General features: G+C 35.7%; 1 protein-coding gene across 1 annotated transcript in view; it reads left to right on the top strand.

The window, feature by feature from the left end:
- Window positions 1–23,841, top strand: part of NDUFS4 (NADH:ubiquinone oxidoreductase subunit S4) — an 88,279-nt gene that overhangs the window by 23,564 nt on the left and 40,874 nt on the right. Inside the window, exon 2 of the mRNA XM_036280835.1 lies at window positions 9,865–9,943. Within this exon, the coding sequence (XP_036136728.1) occupies window positions 9,865–9,943 (79 nt within the window). The remainder of the gene's footprint in view (window positions 1–9,864; window positions 9,944–23,841) is intronic.

The raw sequence follows: 23,841 nt of genomic DNA, 5'->3' as shown, positions 1-23,841 counted from the left end.
TTTTGACACATTCTCTCTTCTGTTAGTATATTTAGTCATTTAAAGTGATTATTGATGTAGTTGGTATTAATATCTACCATGTTTATATCTGCTCTTCTCCCTTTTTAGGGTGGTTTCTGAGTTCTTTATGTGTTCAGATATTAGTCTTTTCTGTGCTAGGTGTGTTGCACTTAATACATCTGATATTTCCTTATTTAGCTTATAGTGCCTTTTGTTGAGAAGTTTTCTTTCACAGATTGTGGGTATTATGTCTTAAGAAAATTTTTCTTTCTAAAATTTATACAAATTCTTATATTTTATTCCAGCAATTTACATATATAGCACAATGTCTTTGTGTGTGTGTGTATCAGTCCATCTAGAATTCTTTGGTATGTGATGTAAATATATTTTTTTTAATTCTAACATTTTTTTTCCCATGAAAGGATAGCCAGTTGTCTCAGTATCATTTATTGAATAGTCTAGCCTTTCACCACTGATTTGAAACTGTAATTTTAATATATATAATAAATGTATAGATCTATAGAGTCTTGTTTTATACTCTGACCTCTATATTTAATCTGTGTATCTATGCTAGTACCATATTTTAATTATTATATCATATAAGCTGGCAAGGCAAATCCTACCTTATAGGTTTTTCAGATTTTCTTGGTTATTTTTGTGAATTTTCCTTCCCCATGACAGTCACTTAATTTTATTTAAAAATTCTGTTGGAATTTTTATTATTATAATTAATTTGTAGATTAATAATTGACATCTTTGTGGTAAATTTGCTTCCAATTATTTACAAGACATGCCAAAGAACAAGAAACTCAGTTCCTTCCTTTAAGGCATTCCAAACCAGGATAGCTCAGTAATTTAACCTTTATTAAATGTGAAATGGCTATTTTCATATACTTGTTGTGTTTTGTAATATAGTTACTGTCATCACCAGGACATTTATATTCCTCATTCCCTTTATTTTCACATTATTTCCATGTATTCTGATGACCTGGTACTGTAAACTTGGATGTATGTTTCTCTCCTTTACTTGACATTTTCCATCATGCCCTCCAGTTTCTTTGTTACTACCCTTGGAAACCTTGCCCACATTCTCCTTCTTATTACTCCTCAGTATCATTTCAGAGTCTGGTATGTGAGCATAATTACCCTTATCCTCTTGCACAAATCTTTCCTTAGTCTGTTGGATGACTCTCAGAGGATTAGTTGAAGTTTTTGGCTTGAGTTGTGTCCAGAGGCACAGTTGCTCTCGGGTCCTGCTACAAGCTCCGCCGGGCTCGGAAGAAGGGGGGACAGGACATCTGTGAGCAGGAGACCATTACTTTCATTGACTTGACCAGTTGAACATTTAAAGATATTATTAAGTACTGTACATAAAGATAAGAAATTATTGCAATAAATCTGAATTAGAATCAACTTATTTGTGAATAGAATATAAAGTATCTTCAGTTATTTCCATTGAACTTAGCTAAAGCATTTGCAGGATCTCTTTTTTCCTTTTACTACACATAATCTCCAGAATATTAAAACAGACTCTGATCTCTTATCTTTATTTTTTTCAGTAACAATTAATTCTTTCTTGCTTCTCTCTAGTGAGTACAGTATGTTGAAGACAGTTTAATTTTCTCTTTTGTTTCAAGATATTGAAAAGCTTCAAGATCAACTTAAAGGTACTTGACCCAAACATCAGCATTTTAAAAAAGTATATGTTTTTATTGATTTTAGAGAGGGAGGAAGGGAGAGGGAAAGAGAAACATCAATGAGAGAGAAACATTAATTGGCTGCCTCCTGCACACCCCCTACCAGGGATCGAGCCTGACACCTGGGCGTGTGCCCCAACCAGAAATCGAACCTGTGACGTCTCGGTGCCTGGAACAGCGCTCAACCAGCTGAGCCACACTGGCCAGAGCAATATCAACATTTAAAAAATTTTTTTTATTGATTGTTTTAGAGGGAGAGAGATTGATTTGTTGTTCCACTTATTTATTATTATTATTTAAAAAAAGTTTTTTAAACTTTTTATTTATCTTTAATTTTTCATTAATTGATTGATTTTAGAGAGAGAGGAAGGGAGAAAGAGAGAGAGAAACATCAATTTGTTGTTCCATTTATTTATGCATTCATTGGTTGATTCTTATCTATACCCTGACCAGGGATCAAACCCACAACCTTGGCCTATCGGGATGATACTCTAGCCAACTGAGCTACCCAGCAAGGGCCCAAATATCAACATATTTTAGGTCTGAGACAATTATTGTGACATAGAGAGTATGTATTCTTATTTTATTATTTCAGTTAGAACTCAGTAATATTTTCTTATGGTGTAGTATGGAACTGAACACTTTCTGACTTAATGTGAATTTGGGTTAATTTTATTTGTAGTTGACAACAAACACAATTGGCTTTAATGAAGAGGCTGAGGATTCATTGATTCCTAAATAATTTCTGTAGGATTAGGAATCTTGCTTCATCTAGAAGTCCAGCAAATCATTTCTCGTCCTTTGAAGCCGCTGGTTCAATTTCAATGTGTATAAAACCATATCCAATTATTTGTAGGGATGTTATTGCCATCTGTGGCTAGACACAAACTACCCCAATACTCGTTTGCTTAAAACAACAGCAATAGTTAGTTTTGCTCATAAATTGGCAATTTGGGCAGAGTTTGGTAGGGAAGCTTATCTCTGCTCCATGTGGTATGTGCTGGGATGGCTTAACTGGGGCTGGTGATCCACGTCCAATAGCTCACGTGGCTGGCAAAGTGGTTGTGGCTTCTGGCTCCTCTGCAGGTGCGGCTCTCGGGCAGGTTGGACATCCTCATACTGTGGTGGCTGGTTTACAAGAGTGAATTCCCAGGAAGTGTTCTAAGAATAAGGAAGTGGAAAATGCTAGATTTTTAAGGCCTGAGCCCAGAAATAAGCACCACCTCGCTTTTATATTGATTAAGCAGCCACAGAGAGCATATTTAGGGAAGGTCGACTTCTAGCTCTTGATGGGAGGGAGGAGTGTCAAAAAATGTGGAGCCGTGTTTTCAAACTGCTAGAATGATACGGGAATTTTGTTATTTTAAATTGATAAGGCTATTTTGCTTCAAGGGGAGAAAGGGGTTGAAATGTTGAGACAGTAATATTATTTTTAATCAGATACTGTTTTCCAGTACAAATGATTTCTTTTTATTTTTTTCACCATTAAGACTTTTTGAAGAGTATATTTGAAGTATTAAAAACAGTATTTGCACCCTGGCCAGTTGGGCTCAGCAGTTAGAGCATCAGCCACGGACCAATGAGTTGCGGGTTTGATTTTGGTCGAGGGCACATACCTCGGTTGCAATTTGGGATCGTGCAGGAGGCAGCCGCTCAATGTGTCCCTTTCACGTTAATGTTTCTCTCTCTCCCTCTCCCTCTCCCTCTCCCTGCCCCTCTCCCTCTCCCTCTCGTAAAAGAAATATACCAAAGATATAAAACAATCCTAATAAATGGATAGGAAGACTCAATATTCTTGAGCTGTCAGTTCTTCCCAACTTGATCTATAGATCCAATGCAGTCCCAGTCAGAACCTCAGCAAGCTACTCTGTGGATGTTAAGAAACTTATTCTGACTATATAGACAGTCAAAAGACCCCAAACATTCAGTATAATAGTGAAGAAAAATAACAAAGTCAGATAACTGACACTAACTTCAGTATTTAGTACAGAGTCACAGTAATTAAGACAGTGTGGTATGAACAAAGGAACAAATAGATCAGTGGACAGAATTGGTAGCCCAGAAATAGTTGCTTAAATGTAGTCACCTGATCTTTGGGAAAGGAGCAAAGGCAATGCAGTGGAGGAAGGACAACCTCTTCAGTGAGTGGGGCTGGGACCTGTCCACATGCAAACAGTGAGTCTACACACTGACCTTACACCTCCAGAGAGTAACTCTGAATGGGTCATGGTCCTAAATGTGAGAAACAAAATTATCAAACTTCTAGAAGGTAACGTAAGAGAAAATCTAGGTGACTTTGGTTTGCTGCTAAGTTTTTAGCTACAGCCCATGAAAGAAAGAATCTATGAATTGGATGTTATTGAAATTATAAGCTTCTCCTCAGTGAAAGACACTTTAAGAGAATGAAAAGACCTGCAGAGAGAATATTTGCCAAACACATATCTGATAAAGAACTTGTATCCTCAATATACAATTCAACGATAAGAAAACAATTTAAAAATACCCAAAAGGTCTGAACAGACACCTTACCAAAGGAGATATGTAGATAGAAATAAGCATATGAAAAGGTACCTCAACATCATATGTCATCAGGGAATTGAAAATTAAAACAACAGAGAGATGCCACTGCACATCTGTTAAAATAGGTAAAACCCCAAACAGTGACACCAAACACTGACAAGAATGAGGTGACCGGTACATCTTATTCATGTTGGTGGGAATGCAAAATGTACAACCACTTTTGAAGACAGTTTGTCAGTTTCTTACAAAGGTAAACAAAGTCTTTTTTTCTTTTTAATGAATGTATTGGGGTGACACTGGCTAACAAAATTATACAGTTTTCAGGTGCACAATTCCACAGCACATTATCTGTACACTGTTTTGTGTGTGCACCACCCCAAGTCAGGTCTCCTCCCAACACCGTTTTCCCCTCCACCCTCTTCCACCCCCCCCCCCCACAATCACCACACTGTTGTCAGTGTCCATGAGTTTTCTCTCTTTTTTTTTCTTTTTTGCTCAATCCCTCCACCCCTCCACCCTCCCCCCCAACAGCTGTCAGCCCGCTCTCTATGAGTCTGTCTCTATTTTGCTTGTTAGTTCATTTTGTTCATTAGAACATAAAGTCCAGCAATTGTGTTCTTGGGGATTTACCCAAATGAGTTGCAAACGTCCTCACAAAAACCTGCACACGAGTGTCTTTAGCAGAAACAACCCAAATGTCATCAACAGATGAATGGATAAATAAATGTGGTATGTATGTGTTTGAAAGTTTTAACTCCTTAGATTTTTAAAGGAAAGCAGATTATGAGTTGAGAAATTATTATGTAGCATTTCCATAGGAGATTATTAAACTAGAACAATACTCAATTCCACTTATTAAAATCACAAACTCAGCACTAGATGAAACTTATCAGAATCACAAACTCAGCACTAGATGAAACTTGAGAGCAACAAGTTCTCATTTTACAAATTTACAAAGAGTGAAATTGAGATACAGAGAGGTTAAGTGATTTGCTCATAGACACAACCAGTTAGTAGTAAAACAGAGTTAGAAATAAGATGATATCCACTCATTTTCTTACAGGAAACTTTACAGAAAAAGTAAATCTAATAAATGGCGGTACACTGTAATAATGATAATAGATAATAATCACAGCCCTTAAAGTTTATCCTATGGGCTTAGAATTAATGTTGACACTTAAGAGACCTGGCAATGTGAACAAATGAGTAGACAGAAAAGCAAACTCATGAGGCAAATAAAATTTGTTTCTCAAAGATGGATACTAAATAGCAAAGTAAAATGACCATTTGTTTACTAATGGTTGCAAATTAGTCATCCCTATACGTACACTTAACTTGCTAGTGTTATATATTGCCCATTAATATATGATTACTATTATCTTGGCAATGTTTGCTTTTGGTTATTGTGAATAATGCTACAATGAAATTGGTGTACAAATACCTGTTTGAGTTCTGCTTTCAGTTCTTTTGGGTACATATCCAGAAGTGGAATTGCTGGATCATGGGGTAAATCTGTTTTAATATTTTTAAGAAATGTCATACTGTTTTTCATGGCAACTGCATGATTTTATATATCCACCAGTAATGTAAAAAGATTTCAATTTTTCCATATTCCACCAAAACTTCTTTTTTTTTTTTTTAGATAAGCATCCTAATATGTATGAAGTAGTATCTCATTGTGGTTTTGACTTGCATTTCTCTAGCGCTTAGTAAAGTTGATCATGTCTTCCTGTGCTTATTGGCTATTTGTAGATCTCTGGATAAATGTAAATTCAAGTATTCTTCCCATTTTTAATTGGGTGATTTGTTTTTCTGTTGTTTGACTCCCTCTTTTGAAACTTAAGGATTATCCCTATTTACTGACTTGTAGAAGCTCTTTTACTTATTTTGGATATTGAGCCTTTACTTTCTTATTTTGAAAATATGTTCTTCTTGTTATGTCTTATTCTCCATTTACAGTATCTTTGGTTTAGAAATTTTTATGTAGTGGCTTCTGTAATTTCTTTTTATATTTGCTGAGTTTTGTATCTTGTTTAATAGTTTTTTTATACTGTAATATTATTTAAAAAAAAAAAATACTGCCTTTACTCCTACCATGTCATTGATAAGACTTTTTACAGGCTAATCAGCAAGTAAATATTTGCTATATAATTCATATTTAATGTAAATGTAACTGTAGATTATATTTTGTAGGTATAACAAATTAAATACTATGTTTGTAATGAACTCTGGATCCTTGCTCCTACAATTGAAGGAAAACATTTTTTCACATCTGAGATTCGATTTGTAAAAAAATAATTGCTGTCTCGCCCAGCTGGTGTGGCTCAGTGGTAGAGTGTCGACCCCTGCACCAAGAGGTCACCAGTTCGATTCCCAGTCAGGGCACATGTCCAGGTTGTGAGCCTGATCCCCACTGGGGGGCATGCAGGCAGCCAATCGATGTTCTCTTTCATTGATGTTTCTATCTCTCTCTCCCGCTCCCTTCCTCTCTCTCTAAACTCAATAAAGAAAATAATAATAATAATCACTGTCTCTGTGTTTAGGGGCAGTTACTTAAATGACCCCACCCCTTTGCCACACATAAATACATATACACACACATATATTATGTGTGCTTTTTTACTTAGGCAGTTTTTTTCCTGAAATTATATGAATATATTGTTTCAAATAATAAAAATTCTGTTTATGATCTCTTTGCAGTCTAGGCTATCTTACAAGTTTTTTCCTATAAAAAATTTTAATTGTGATTTTTAATTCTTTCTGCTAGGATGAGTTAACATCTTTCATCTTTTATTGTGTTACCTTTTAAACATAGTCTGATAAAAATATGAGAATGTTTTATCTGTGTATTTCTTTATAATAGGTGTCTGTTTATAGAAAATTATATACTGGCTTTATTTTATGATTAGTTGGAGATTAATCTAAAATTATAAAGAAAAAACCTAAAGTACATATACTTAGAAAAATTTACTTTGCGCTGTGACTAATGTACAGTAAAATTGTATTATATACTTTAAGAGAAAATTACTTAAATTTAGTGTGCAGTTCTTGGATTATATAGTTTTTGGGTTTTTAAAAATTTTTACTTATTGATGTAAGAGAGAGAGAAGAAAGGGGAGAGACAGACAGACAAACACTGCTGTGTTGTTTCACTTATCAGTGCATTCATCGGTTGCTTCTTCACTGTGCCCTTACCTGGGATCAGACCTACACTTTGGCTTATCAGGATGACACTCCAACCAGCTGAACTACCTGGCCAGGGCCTGGATTATAGAATTTTGATCTGATAATAATTTGCACTATTTTGATCTAACACTTTCTTCATTAGAGGAGCTATGTGGCTTTATTTTCTTAAAATGTAGCTATATTTTCTAATACTTCAAATTCTGAGTTTTCTTATTAATTTTTTTTTTCTTGAACTATATGGACATGGTTAAAGGTGTTCAAAATGCTTTTATTGTCATGTTATTATTCTTAATGATTTCCAGAGTAAAGGGATTTTAAAAGGTGCTTATTTATACTTTTCTAATATAGTAACAAACAGAACATATATTTGTAAAAGTAATCTTTATGTTGGTGTATTTTGTATTTCTGAGCAGCATATTTGCAGTGATAATGAATTATATCAATTTTGGGAAATAAGTGACAGATTTAAAAAATAATAATATATGCCCATAAAGCAAAAATACCTTTATATTAGGAGTTACCTTTAAGTGATGTTATTAATAAGTAGGTTTACTATAAATCTGTGTACAGTAGTCCCCCTCTTATCCAAAAGGGATATGTTCTGAGTTTCTCCTGTGTTTTGCTATTAATACATACCTATGATAAAGTTTACTTTATAAATTAGGCAAAGTAAGAAATTGACAAAAATAACTATTAATAAAGTAGAACCGTCGTTATAACAGTATACTGTAATAAAAGCCATGTGACTGTGGCCTCTCACTCTCAAAGTCTCTTACTGTGCGAGTCTCACCTTCCTTCTCATGACACTGTGAGATGACACCAGTACCTATGGGATGAGATGCAGGAAGGTGGCCATACTGGCCAAAGGGATGAGTCATGTCCCAGGCTGGACCACGATAGTTTCATCACGCTACTCTGAATGGTGTATAATTTAAAACTTACGAATTGTTTATTTCTGGAATTTTTCACTTAATAGTTTTGGATTGTGGTTGAAGGCAGGTAACTGATACCCTGTGTAAAGGAAAATTGTGGATAAAGAGGGGACTACTGTACATTGTAGCTATTGAAAGTTGAACCTTTGGTGTGAAATTTTGTGTCAGTTATTGATGGTTGTGTTGCATCAAAATAATGACAGTGATTATACTGCAGAACTAAATACTATATATTTAGTTGGTTTGGAAATTTGAGTCATAACTTTTAAAAGAGAAATCTACATAGGATTGCTTAATATTTTGGAAAACTCTAAAATGTAAATTGTCACAATCAGTAATAGCTATGACATTCACTAAGTACAGAGTAGTTAGTATGTATACATGAAATAAAAAAAAACTTGTTAGCATTAAATAATTTCTTTGGGGGTAAGTGTGGGAAGATGCTAATATAAAGGAGCTAGATTCTGTGTGCTCTTTTTTTTTTTTAGTACTTTTTAATTAAATATATTGGGGTGACATTGGTTAGTAGGATCATAGGTTTCGCATAATCCTTTTATTTCTGACTTAGTATTCTATTTTAACTATTAAGACTTTCTTCAGTTCTGTGAGTGGGATTTAGGACTAAACTAATAAGAGTAATTAAAATAATCATACAAATCATTCCTATTTAAACTACGTTTGTTTTGAAATTAGAGTGAGTTTACTGTTAACATTAAATTCTATAACTTTTACTTTAGACCATTAAGAATGGCAGGAGTAGTTCAGTTGGTTGTAGCGTCCTCCCATACACCAAAAGGTTGCTGGTTTGGCTCAGCAGCTAGAGTGTAGGCCCGAAGACCAAAGGGTCGCAGATTTGATTCCCAGTCAAGGACACATACCTAGGTTGCAGGTTCTCTCCCCAGCCCCAGTGCGGGGTTGTACGGGAGGCAAGTGATCAAATGTGGCTCTCTCACATCGATATTTTCCTCTCTCTCTCCCTCTCTGTCTCCCTTCCCTTCTCTCTCAAAATCAATGGAAAAATATCCTCGGGTGAGGATTAACAACAACAAAACAAAGGTTGCTGGTTTGATCCCAGGTTGTGGGGGTGTGTACGGGAAACAACTAATTGATGACTCTCTCTTTTCCTTCCTCTCTCTAAAATCAATTTAATAAAGAATATGATTGAGATTTTTGTTTCTCATTCTGATGCTTTCATTTGGGAATCAGCATTCCAGAGAGTTGGTAAAGGGCATCTTCCTTCCTGGTGGTAGCAGGCCAGCTGCACAGCCCTAGGGAGCACCCAGTGCGTGGGCCTGCGGCCATCCGGGACGGGGAGCCCGCCCCGGCGCGCAGGGCAGCAGCGTGAGCTGTCCAGTGCGAGTCCGACAGGAACTCAGCAGACAGCTGGCGGGAGAGCACGGGCTTCCGTGACCTCTTCTTTCGTTCTGTTCTGGTTTCGTAAGACAGGTTTGTTAAAGTAGCTTGTCTGTGATATTTGTCTGCTTCTCTTCCCATTGGATCACTTTTTAATTTAAAATCTTGCACTGCAGGTCCTTGAGCACTTCCACGTGGAGGCTGGCGCAGGACCAAACACAAGACACGCAGCTCATAACAGTTGATGAAAAATTGGTAAGAATTTTCTTGCATACATTGCTAGGATTCTGCCTTTTGCATTATTCTTGCACAGTAGGTTTTAAGAGGGGTGTTTTGGGCTCTTCTAGGAAAGTGATGTGAATTTGACTTTCTGGGTTGTGCGTAAGTTTTAAGACATTTATTTTAAGAAATATTTGTCACAGAAAAGTAAAGGTAGTTTGTGTTAAGCATTATACACAAATATTGTCATACAAATATTAATAAATTAAATTACTAAAGTCTTCCATTTTTGTGGTGTTTATAAGTAGCAATGAGAACATTTTTATTTTTGTAATGCATGTAGTATTTTTTTATTTTCTCAGTTATGCTCCTATTTAATTAAGTTGTAAGGTACCAGTACTATTTAAAATTAAGTACATTGAGTTTTTCTGGAATCAGTTATTTTTGTGTGTACACGTCCTTTTTCTCATTACGCATGAGAGATTACAACTAGCAATAAATATATAATGTTCTGTTAATCACAGCAGATAGAATTCTGGTGACTATGACTTAACCAAATTTTTCAACTTGTGTTATTTTATTTATGTATTTAAAAAAATTTTTTTTTCTTCCTTTATTGATTTTAGAGAGAGGAAGGGAGAGGGAGCGAGAGATAGAAACATCAATGAGAGAGAACATTGATTGGCTGCCTCCTGCATGTCCCCCACTGGGGATCAGGCCCACAACCTGGGCATGTGTCCTGACTGGGATTTGAACCGGCGACCTCTTGGTGCAGGGTCAACGCTCAATTACTGAGCCACACCAGCCGGACTGTAGTGTTATTTTAGATGCAGCTTGTTAGTGATGCTTATATTGTACAATAGAATAAATTTTGTAAATGTGCTAAGACTTCCAGTAAAAATGTGTAGCCGTACTTTTATTTTTTTCTGGCTTACCGTTATCAAATATATGTGTGTATTTCTTAACTAATCCCTTTCTAATGTATATTCTTTTATCAATCAGTTTTGAGTCTGTGAGCATAATTTAAATAATAGATCACATTTAAGTTTCTATTTGCACCATTAAAGAGCTAAATAGGAAAAGAAATAGATAAGTAAACGATAAGGAAGTCTCTTAAATATCTTCTGTTTAAGGCTGGTTGATTCTAACTTGAAAACCAAAGGATAACCAAAGTAGTCTTATTAAAATGCTGTTTTTGTCATCCTCTTATGAAAAATGTTTTGGTTTCCTTAGTTCAGACCTAAGACTGAACATTGCAATCCTGACATGGCCTTGGAGATCCTCCTCTCTAGGTTTATCTTGTGTCACTGTCTCTATACCCTTTGCTCCAGCTACACTGTGCCTACAACTTGCTGCTCTTTTTCCTGTTTCAGGGCATTCAGATTCCGTGCACTCTGCCTAGCTGCTTGTCACCAGTCCCCTAGTTTTTAATTCAGTGTTGTGTACTTACTCTTCAGATGTTCATCAAATATCATGTGTTTCTTTCGGTATAAAAGAATTGAGGCAGGTGTATGAGAGGAGAAGCACTTACACATCCCTTGTATTCATTAATTAATGAGGGTACTATTTTAATTTTTCCAATGACCACCTCTTTTAAGCCCCTTCTTGTTCCAGTTTTATGGGGTTTACTCTTTATAAAATTTTTAAATTTTGTGTAGTTGACTAGTCATGCTTGTAAGGTCTGTCTATTCTCTCTAGTTTAAAGAATGATAATTCATTTTTTATAGTAATTTATTGTTTTATTACAGATGTCCCTCATTTTTTCCCCCATTGACACCCACCCTCCTCCCTGCCTTCACCGCACTGTTGTCTATGTGCATTGGTTGTGCATATATGCATATCAGTTCTTTGGTTTATCTCTTCCCGCCCCACCTCTCCCTCCCCTCTCCTGCCGAGGTGTCAGTCTATTCCCTACTTCCATGTCTCTGGATCTGTTTGGTTCGTCAGCTTATTTTGTCAGACAGCAATCTGTTGCTCTAGACAAGGTGCTGCGAAGTATATGGAGAGGTATGCAGACTGTTTTGAGCATTGTGTTTGTAATTATCTCACAAATCATTTGCATACTTTTAATGAATTTTGTTTCCCTGTATTAATTTTCTCCATCCTTGTTATGTCTTTCTTGAAGTGTATGGTAGTCCAAATGTAGGTATGGTATTCTAGCTAAAATCAGATGAAGTCTTATCTATAATTATTCCTAGTTATTGAGGTAATATTTAATATGGATAACTGAAACCCATAGCCAAAAGTATTGAATAATCATATAGGTAATGTAATGATAATAGAGGTTTCAGGTCTTCTTGTTCCTACATACTACCTGATGGAGGGTCAGTAAGTATTGTCACAAGTCCAGGGGTAGAAGGTACTTACAGAGATATTGAGCAATTGGAATAGATTATATTTGCATTTTGAACAAAAATTATTCCAAAAATATATATCACTATTAATGATGAAAATATGTCAAAATGTGAAGTAATTTCTTATGAGTATTCTAAAAGGAAATGTGGAAACAGCATTTTAATGTCACTATTCTGTACTATAAACCAATTTATTAACTTAGGATACCATTTTTATTAACCACTCAATACTAGTTATATTTGTACCTGAAATTGGATAGAGGCTAGAATCTTAATTGTGTGGTAAGGGAACTAGCCAGCCTTGTGACTTCCTTTGGACATCTGTGTGATGGATTTTAAACATTGATGCAGGTGATGCCTGTTCAAGTCCAGGTCTTAAGCATGAGGAGTCAACTTAGTTGAGGATCAGTTTTAGTGTTTATTTCGGATCCTAGGAATTTAAAACTAGAGGATAATTTTAGATGTTATCTAGTTATATTATTGAATCTATTTTTCATTTAAAAAATGGTTAAACCTTTTATTCAAGAGAAATCTTATATGAGACTCCATTAAGTAATCAACTAGATAAAGCTGATTCTGCTGGAGGGTGAGGGTTGGGCCGTGAGGGGAGACTTGCCAGCCTTCCCTGAAACAGTGGTGCTCAGAGTGGTCTGGGCAGGGAGCCCAAGACCCCTGTAGAAGATCTGCAGTGTCCGACAGTTTTCATAATCATACCAAGACTTTATTAAAGCTAGTTCCACTTAATGTTCTTGATGAAGCAGTGAAAATTATTAATGTTTAAAAATCTCCACTTGCATATTCATCTTTCTATTTTCAATGTGGCAAAACAGAAGTACTGTGCATGAACTGCTTGTGCTGCCTGTACCCAAGGGCCGCTGTTGTCCCCAGGACAGCTGCTTGTATTGATGAGCTGCTGCTGCACAGTGAGCCTGGCCACTTTTTCACGGAACCCTTTTAATTGCAAAATTATGACAGATGACAGCAAATTAGGGTTATTCAGTCTTCAGTACATGGCAGACATTGTTTAGAAAATAATCCTGTTATTTCAAGGAAGTGTTACCCATGATAAACTTCAAGCTTCCATGTAAAACTGAGAATTTTAGAACTTGATTCTACACTGATTTGATTGAGCTTGATGACCCCCAGTAGAGATGGTTCTGGTGGTGCTGCTAGTGATATTCTTGAACGTGATTTAGGGTACTATGTAATAAACTGTGTTAACATTTGGAAGATCTGCATACCTCTTGTGAACCACAGTTTTCCATATGACCAGCGTATGATGTTATACAGTCATGCACGGGTAAAACTTCAAAGTGCAAGAGAGAACAATGCATTTAACATATAAAAATATTAAGGCTGTTAAAATAGTGCTCCCTTTTCTAATTACATGTCTGTGTGAGGATGAGTTTTCCTCATATATTTCAGCCAGGACAACTTAGTACAACAATTTGAACACAAGAACAGATGTTGAAATTAACTTATCTTCTATTAAGCTATTTCATTAGAGATTTTTCAAAAATGCAGATCAGTGCCACTTTTCTCATTAAATTTTTTTTAGTTTTTGGAAATACAGTTTTTCATAATAATGTTTTGTTAATATATAATTGCTTTATTATTTTAAACTAAGTATATATTTAAATTTCTATTTTAATTTCTGATGTGGCAAATATCTGCAAATATAGCTCATATAAATAAAACCTTTTTAAACTTTTATTTCATGTATTTTTAATTAAATTTATTGGGGTGGCATTGGTTAATAAGATTATATAGGTTTCAAGTGTATAATTCTATGATACATCATCTGTATATTGCATTGTGTGCCCACCACCCAATAATTTTTAACAATGTCAAGGGAGCCCTAAGACCAAAATTTTTGAGAATCATTCCCCCAAGTCTTCTCTTTTTTGGGTTAAACATCCCCAGGGTTTTGATTCACTTCACATGAATTCTAGTTAATTCATCATCTTGATTACCTTGCAGTTTGACTGAATCCCTTTTTTAAACTGTTGTTGCCAGGATTTCTTGTGATGCTCCAGATGTTTGGAGCAGGGTGTTCTGGGAGCACTACCTCCATCCCTGTCAATCTCAGCAGCTCCAGTGCGGAAGCTGAAATCTAAGTTCTTGTACTTCTGCCCCATGTGGACTTCATGGAGAGCTAAAGCCTCCGAGTGTTTCCATTTGCGTTGTTATCAAGGCATGTTTCATCTCTTCCCTCTCACTTGTATGCTGCCTGCTGTTTTAACTGTTACTCTCAGATCGGTTCAAAGGGCATGTTACCAAGTAAAGTTTAAATTGTTTTTTTACTGTTCTATTTAACAGCAGAATTTATTATATAAAACTAAGAAATTAAAGGAATTTTTGTAATGTTTTCATGTATGTCAGTACCATTATAAGTACAAAGAAAAAGATGCTTTAGTCCGGGTATCAATTATGTATTGACAACAAGTACTTTATCTTTTTTAGACATAGAATGTAAAGAGGAGAAGTCAGTCTAGCATGTCCCAGTGTAAAGACTCTCTGTTCTTTCATTTTATTTTATTTTTGCATTTAAAAAAATTGATTTTAGAGAGAGAGAGGACGAGAAAAAGAGAGAGACATCGATTTGTTGCTCCACTTATTTATGCATTCATTGATTGATTCTGGTGCCCTGACCAGGAATCAAACTTGCTGCCTTGGCGTATCAGGGCGACACTCTAACCAGCTGAGTTATGCAGCCAGGGCTTGACATTTTAGAACTATATACAATGTTGACATTGTTAGAGGACAGATCTTCAGAGAATAAAATTGGAGTATTTCCTAGATTACTATTACCGGATTTTATAGCAGAGCACATGATAAATTTCTAATTAGTCAATGTTAAGAAAGTCTTCTCTGTTTTGTATAAGCTGGTTAATATCCTTTTCATTTACTGTCTGAATTAATAAAAATTTAAATATCAAAAGAGTGGATAACAGCATCTTAAAATAATCTTGTCAGCTGATGTAGAAGCACAGTGTAAAAAAACCTTTTTGTGTTTGCGCCGCTATCATTTCCAAATCCGTGGTACTTCCTGCAGGTAGTCAGGAAAGTTGCGCCACCTTTCTGGGCCCCTGGCTTCCAGTACAGGGCTGCTCTGTGGCGGCTGGTGAAGGCCGGCTCTGCCTTTGTGCTTTATTACAGCCCTTCCCTTTGCCCCACCCCCACTCCAGCCTCCTTTCAGCACATTCGAGGAGAACATGTTGTCTTTTTATATTGGCGTGGACTATACAAAATAAAGAAGTTAAATTTTTAGTGTTGTTTAAAGATTTTGAGTAGGCACTCCCCACAGAACAACCAAGTATGACTTAGACCTACATAGGTATGTTTTTGATATGCTTTGTCATCATTGTTATTACCTATTTTTAAAATACTAGTTTCTGTTTGTCACAATTACCTTATATTAATATCTACTACTATAGTTAAAATTTAAATACAAAAGATAGAAAAATCCCCTCAAATTGTAAGAATTATTTTAATTTATTAGTAAAGGTAAAGTGAAATACGTCTTAATAGTTCGGACATTAGTATATTGCTTTTGAAAAACAAGCTGGCTGCCATCTCTCCCAGTTCTTTATTTACTCAGTCAGTATCTGTATACTGAGCGCCTGTGGGTGCCCGGCACTATGTTCAGTGTTTACACGGACACTTTCAGTGGTTTGTTTTCAGTTGGGTGCCTAGTTATTTTGTTAAAAAATGATTAGGCACCAGTTGTTTTAAATTAACTGTAGATATACATGCATCCTCAACATAAATGCACATGAAAAAAGAAACTTTATGTAGCAACCTGTAAATCTCAAATCTGTGGGGTGAGGAAAGATGACTATCATTGCTAAGTCTTTTTGAGAAATTATACTAAGCACATTAATGTAAAATCCTAATAGGATTTGAAATAGTCTATATTAATATCTTTATTTTTAAATTAGATGTGCATGTAAAATAGAGCCAGTGTTTTGCATGTTGCCAATTTGTTGTTTTACTGCTTGACAGTTTCTTCCAAATAGGAATAACACAGCAGCTGAAGCTGGGTTACTTGTTGATACTTGCAATAAGTAATTGCTGTTTGATTGAGCACGTGGTATTAGCACATTTAGCCAACTGGGTGATAATATTGCTGTTTTACAATGTCTGCAAGCAGCAACAAGTTATTTCATAGAATTTTTTTGGTCACTTTAATAGGTTTAAAATTTTTTCATTACTTGACCTTGCTGTAAGAAATTTGTAAAAATGAAGGACTTTTCTTGCAAGCCTTCCAAAATAAAACAATTATATTTGCTACACAAGTATTGATTTTATGTTGTTTTTACTTCCTAATGTACTAAAAGTTTACAGATGAAAACTTTTTATGTCTTCAAACTTGAATTAAAAATTGGTCATTAAGAGGTGACCTGCACAAAAAGATAAACCTAAGTTAAAAGGCTTACATTTGCTTTGACTGCTTGCTTTTTTTTCTTTTTTTTAAAGGGGTCAGTTTTCTTTTGGTGAGATTACTTTCTTTTGGTGTATGGCAGCGCTATCTCTGCTAGATTATTGAAGGCGTAGTGTCTGTGATTGGGGTTATACAGCCTCCTAGCATCTCAAGTGTCTGTTTTGTCTGGACTCTCCTCACGCAGCATTCTTGTGCAAAGATTTCAAGGCTTTAGTCTGGAGCACTGGGTCAAAGGGTATGTCTCTTTGAAGGGTAGACAGGAGTTTTTTATGTTTTATTCACTAAGTAGTATTTCATTTTACATCAAAGAATAGCAGCAGCCTTTGAGAACCTTCCATGGTGGCAGTTGAGCATGTGGGGTTCTTTTTTTCAAGACTTTCACTAAATATGGAATAATGTTTCTTCATGTTTTTCAGTCTACAGATGCTTATTTATATTCTTGTATTTGGATGAGACTATTAAAATAAAAAGAGAAAAGGCATTAATTATAAATGTTAGTTTGAAGTACAGTTTTATTTAAAAAAACTTAAAATGTACTTTCTCTCTCTTGGTATTTTATATTACCCACAAGCTACTGAGAAAAAAAATTGGTGAATAGCTTTCAAGATTGTAGCAATACTATTGCTTAAACTTCTAAAGAAATAATGACTAACGACTTTGCAAGTGCAAATTTTATAGTGAAATGGCTATTCTTTTATTGGCTTTTTTTCAAGTACTAGAGGTGGGAGTCTGAGAAGGGAGAGATACTTATTTTGAAAAATAACAAAAATGCAAGTAATGAAAAATGTTAAGGCTCAGTAGAGCTAGAAGTAAATGTTCTTTCTGCACCTTTGGGATAGGTTAATAAATGTATTATGAACCAGTAACATTAATTACACAATATATGATTGCTTATACATTTAGAAGATTAAATTATGTTTAATATTCTTATCACATGACATATATACCTAAGAATATGAACTAATACGAAAATAGCTTGTTTTTATCTTTATGGGTAAACATGCTCTTAAAATTGCTGAAAATGTATCTAAATAAAATTAATTGATCATTTAAAATAGAAATATTTATACTCATTAATCTCATTAGTGTTAAAGCAACTTCATATAACTCTTGCTTTTAACATTGATTAAAACAAGTCAGATAATTTATTATACAGTTATTTAAAATAAGATATATTGATAAATACAGAACTTTGTTTTTTAAAATACAGTCCCAATAAAATAAGTCATTTTCACATGTTATTACACTGTATAAAACTTATACTTATAGAGGAAATGAATGGTGATATTAAGTTTTATATGCAGACAAGGACCATTGAGACTTAAAATAGAGAATGATCTTTCTATATTAAAATTGTTTCAGGAACAAAAAAACGTCTCTCCTACACAGTGTTCAGCCATCTTCATTATCTGCAATTCTTTAGCAATTAAAGCCAATTTATTTCCCTCTTTGTTCTGCATAGAGTACTTGAACAGTGCTGGAGAACTGAACTGACTGGAATGTTTTATCTTCCAGAAGCTTTCAAGTTCTATGTACCAATTAGCAAAGTACAGTAGAGGGTTAAACTGTTAACAGCCACAGCCTCTTTCCTGCCTCGATGTGGCTAAGCTGGTGCTGTGCATGCAGTCCCCATTGTGTCTCTTGTCAGGACAGCCCCTGGGTCCCTTCTTCCTGCTTGACTACCTGCTGTGTATGGAAATTGTGTGGAGTACTTGACACTTGCTTTCAAGAATTTAAAATCCTTGCATGTTATTATGTAGGAGCTTTGGCTCTCAATAAAGTAGAATTGATAATATTTAATTGTTTGGGTGTTATATATATATATTTTTGTCCTTTTAGCAATTATACAATTTATATGTGAAGATACATTGGTTTTCTTTAATTAGGTCAAAGTACATAAGCTGGATATTATCCCGTTGGAAACTGGTTGTGTAATTTTATTCATTTAACTGAGTATAATTATTAACAAATCATCAAAGTTTGTATCAGAGTATGTGAATACCTGATGCCTTCTTTTATACTATATTTGAATGTAGGTTGGTTTTTATGTTGTTGTTTCTTTCTTTAGTAGTAAAAAGAGAGTATTTTGTTTTTAGTTATATAGCTTTTTAAAAATTTTTTGGTTTTTCTTTATTGATGTTAGAGAGAGGAAGGGAGAGGGAGAGGGAGATAGAAACACTGATGAGAGAGAACATCGATCGGCCACTTCCTGCATACCCCCCACTGGTGATTATGCTCCCTTCTGGGGATCCGGCCCACAACCTGGGCATGTGCCCTGACTGGGAATCGAACCAGCGACTTCTTGGTGCAGGGTCGAGCTCAACCACTGAGCCACACCGGCCAGGCTAGGAGTAACATCTTTTGATGACAGTTATTTTTCTCTTTAGATCATGTATCTCTGGGAATAGTATTAGAGCAAAGGAAAGGAGAATGCCAATCTCAGAATTTGAGACTAGCAAACGTCGATTCTGTTTCTGAGTTCAGGCTTTCTCATCTGATAAGACTTAGTTTGTGTTCTGTTCTACTCTTCAGAATACCACTTTCAAGCTTGCAAATACCATGCATGTTCTCCAAGAGGAGGAAGTTCAGAAAATAGGGTGGTGGGGATGAGGCTTGACTGTGAGCAGTGTACTGTGTCTCCACAGAACCCTGCCTTGCTGTCAGGCGTGCCCTTCGGGAAATGTGTGCACAGGCTCTTTGTTCAGCTTCTGTTTCATGTTGAATACTTTACGTTTTTTAGGTTTGAGTATATTCCATATTAGTTAATGAGGGTTTTTTATTTTAATGCCTCCAGTAAAATAGGTATTAAAAATGGTCTTGGCTTTCTCTGAGCAACATGTAGACACAGGTATACCGAAACGTTAGACACAGGTATACCAAAACGTTGGGCCAAATGAGCTAATTTAAATTTCAGACCTGAGGATCTGATTAGTGTACTGATTTGCACACATTATAATGACCACTGAGTTTATATTGTTATAATTAAAATCTATCAATTTAAAAGAATTTTTAATCTAATTGAGCAGTTTGAGATTTAACATCCAAAAAAAATAAAATAAGGTTCCTGGTTTAGTTAGCATTGTAGTGTATTAAATATTCAAATATGACTGGTCTGGCCTCTGCCTAGAATGGTTAGAGATGAAAACTCCAGGGCCAGGAGTCTTCAGCTGCAACAGTCCGTAGTCTCTGCAGATCCTGGAGGGATTTGCTCATCCCTTGCTTATACTATAGAATATTGCTGTACTTTTCCATTTGTTCAGTTACTTGAATACTTGCCGTGTGCCCTGGGGACATGGTAGCAACCGAAGAAAACATCGCTGCTTAGAGCTTCTGTTCCTCATGTGTAGCGTATGCCAACTTCACTTGTAGACCATTGAGATGCTTCATAGAATAATAAATGTTACAGAAGAGAAGCAAGCAAGGTGACAGGACAGAGAGTAGATGGCAGGGTTGGGTGTCATAGGGGTTCTTATGGGGCAAAAAGGAAAGCTGCTTTAAGAAGGCATTATATCTACACTGAGGTCTGAGTGATGGCAAGGGGCCAGTTATGTGACAGCCCCAGTAAGAGCATACCAGATAGAGGAAAAAGGTAACGCCACAAAGTCAAACCAGCTGCTGGTAGTCAGAGAAGAGAAGAGAAGCTGTGACCAATGAGAAAGGGGGAGAGTGATGCCAGGTGAGGTCAGAGAGGTGGGCAGGGGCTGTGGCAGGTAAGAATTTCAATCATGTGCTTCTTCCTGATGTTCATGAAATAATTTCCATAGTTTTCTACAAATGATTACATTTTAACTACTTTTTAAAAAAGGATCCCAGTATCATTTTACTTTGCATTTTAGATTGTACGTATGGTATACTATATATGGTATAACAAACAATTCAATGGTTCTTTTATTAAACATCTGATTTTGAAATTGCTTTTTAATAAAGGTTATATTGCGACCTGGAATATTGAATTCATCTCCTTCTCTAATCTCCCACTCTTCATGGCCCTCCACACCACCACCACCCACCACCCAAAAAGGGGGGCAAGTTGGTGGAGATGGCTGAGCTGCTGTCCACAGTGTTGGTGCTGACAGAGGCACAAACATGTTTAAGCTTCTGCACCTTGCTTCAGCTGGTGTCACGGGCTGGTGGTGATGGTTGTGTCTTTTCCTTAACTGTGACACTACTCTCTGCCTCTCCTTTCTCCCTCTTTCTCTCCGCTGTTTGGTACTTGTCTCTCGTCTCTGTGACTCTCCTCCTCTTCTGCTGACAGTTTGTCTTTCCTTTTCCGGCTGCTTGTGTTGTGTTGTCCCTTCTAGCGACTGGCTCCTTTTTTTCCTTCCCCTCTATCTGGTTTTGGCTCTCTGGCCAATTTTTTTACTGTTGTTAATCGTTTCTTCTTTGTACTTCTCCGTATCTCTTCCCTTCCCCTGGTGGTCCCTCCTTGCCCATCACCTTTCCCCATACTTTTGCAGCTGTTGTCTTCTTTCTTGTTTCTTCTTTCTTCCTCTCCTCCCAAAATGATGCGAGAGCTACATCAGATCTGGGGAGGAGAAACAGAGCTGGCCCTTCCCTCTAATTGCTTTTTTTCACGTAGATCTTATTTTTCCCCTTGGGAATATATAGGACTTTTGAACACTTTTATTAACTGGGAAATGAAATGCTATGATTCAAACATTATATTATAATTTTCTTTAATTGAATCTGAAGTAATTGAAAATAACACTATTCTGACTCACATTTGCTATTCAGATGCTGAGTTCTAGGTGATCTTGGAGCAAAATATTGGCCCTAATTGCAGTGGTCTTATATTAGGTGTGTTCATTTGTGTATGTATAGTTGGTATTTAACATTTCTGTCATGTAACTTGCTTTTCCTAACAGCATTTTACTTAATCATTTATGATATTACTCTACATAGATTCTGACAATCAATTCTGTAAATGTATTGCTACATAACTATCATTCCAGTAAGATTTTTTTTAGTCACTTACAACCTATTTTTAATGGTGGGACATTTAAACTGTGACTCTGAAGAAGTTTCAGAAGGCCTTATTCCTATAATTACATGTTAAATCTGGTCATTAAGCTATGTATAATTAAATTTTTTATTGATTTTAGTAATAAAACGTGCACATTGTAGAAGCATTGATTTGGAAATGTTAAAGTAAAGAAAATTAAAATAACCTTTTATCATATAGTCTTGGTGAATTTACTTATTTTTTACATGAATATTTAAATGCACCAGCTTCCAGCATATTTATATATAACACAAATCATGCTTTATAATTTGATATCCTGTGGGGTTTTTTTTTTTTTTTACTTTATTTGAATTATATTGTGAATATTTTTAATGGAAAGATATACTTCTTTTTAATTTATTGATTTTACAGAGAAAGGGAAAGAGAGAAATACTGATTTGTTGCTCCATTTATTTACACATTCATTGGTTGCTTCTTGTTGATGCCCTTACCAGGGATTGAATCCACAACCTTGGCCTATTGGGGTGATTCTCTAACCAACTGAGCTAACTACCTGGCCAGGGCTATATTGTGAATATTTTTATCTTTAAAATTACTCAAAAGCACCATCGTAAATGTTTATATGATTTCCCGTTGTGTGGCTGTGTTGTAACATCTGTTGTGGTACAGCAGATTGTTTGCAGTCTTCACACGTATGTACAATGCTAGAATGAGATCTTTGTACTTAAGTCAAACCTTTAGTGCTATCTTTGTTTTGGGGTTGACTCTTTGAAGTGGGATTCCACATCAAGTGGCTTGGTATTAATTTTTTAAAATACTTTCTGATAAAGATGATTGATAATGAAGACTGCTTCTGATGAACTCCATATAGTTTTAAAGATGTGGTTCATCGCAACCTGTGTGTTTTTCAGTGTGCAGGGTCCTGGTCTACAGATGCCTTTCAGACTCTGACAAACTGATGTAACAAATTCTAAGAGTTAAATACTATACATCTAAGAATTGGAAAATAACAAAAACACATAGTACTTAAGTGCTGTAGCATTGACTTAGGAAGTACTTCAAAGCTTAGTGCATTTTGAAGATCAACATTATGAACTTAGCTATCATGGCACTGTCAGTTAGTAGATATGTAGGATTTCTATCATAAATATTTAAAATGTTAGGCCATTTTGTAGCAATCAGTACTGCTACCACTAATACACTTACTTTATCCTGCATTGTAACAGAATGTATTATGTAAAGGATCTATCTGAGCAGTTGTGAAGCCTTCTTTCTGCTCTGTGTCAGTCTGTCCGCTTGTTGCAGAGCCTTTTCAGGGCACTGCCAGGTGCTTGCCCACTAAGGTGTCTGCAGGGCACCCTCATCCTCTATTTGGTGAACTGCATTATTATTGATTTCTAATTTAATTTCATTGTAGTCAACAACATACTCTTTATGATTTCAGTTTTGAAATTTCTTGAGACTTTTTTTTAAACTTAGTTTTAAAAATCTTTACCTGAGGATATATTTTTACTGATTTTTAGAGAGAGGGAGAGGAAGAGAGAGAAACATTAATGAGAGAGAAACATCGATTGGTTGCTTCCCATATGCACCTGACCGGGAATTGAACGCACAGCTTTTTGGTGTATGGGATGTTGTTCCAACCAACTGAGCCACCTGGCCAGAGCAAGACTTTTTTTTTTAATGGTCCAGAATCCACATTCTGGATACTTGGGGTGTTGTTCTGTAAATTTCAGTTAAGCTTTAAGTTGATTAATATTGTTGTTTGAGTTTTCTTTATCCGTATTTTTGCCTACATCTTCTATCAGTTATTGAGAAAGAAGTGTTAACATCTCAAACTATAATTTGTTTCTTCCATTAGTTGCATCACTTTTTTGCTTCACGTATTTTGAAGCTTTACTTTCAGGTATATAAACATTGAGGATTGTTAGATGTTCTTACTGAAGCGCGGTTTGTCCTTGTGCAGCGTCCCTCTTCTCCTGGGTCTCCCTTGCTCAGAGTCCGCTTCAGCGACCGTAGCACAGCTCTCGCCTTTTCTTAACCTTCGCTTTGCACGGCACCCACCCTGTTGGTTTTGTTTGTTTTTTTTTTCATTATAACTTTTTATTTTGGAATAATTTTAGATTTACAGAAAAGTTGCTAAGATAGTATAGAGAATTTTCAAATACCCGTC

This window comes from Molossus molossus, unplaced genomic scaffold (assembly GCF_014108415.1).
Source record: "Molossus molossus isolate mMolMol1 unplaced genomic scaffold, mMolMol1.p scaffold_m16_p_3, whole genome shotgun sequence".
NCBI lineage: Eukaryota > Metazoa > Chordata > Mammalia > Chiroptera > Molossidae > Molossus > Molossus molossus.
This window is presented reverse-complemented; position numbering and strand designations above follow the sequence as displayed.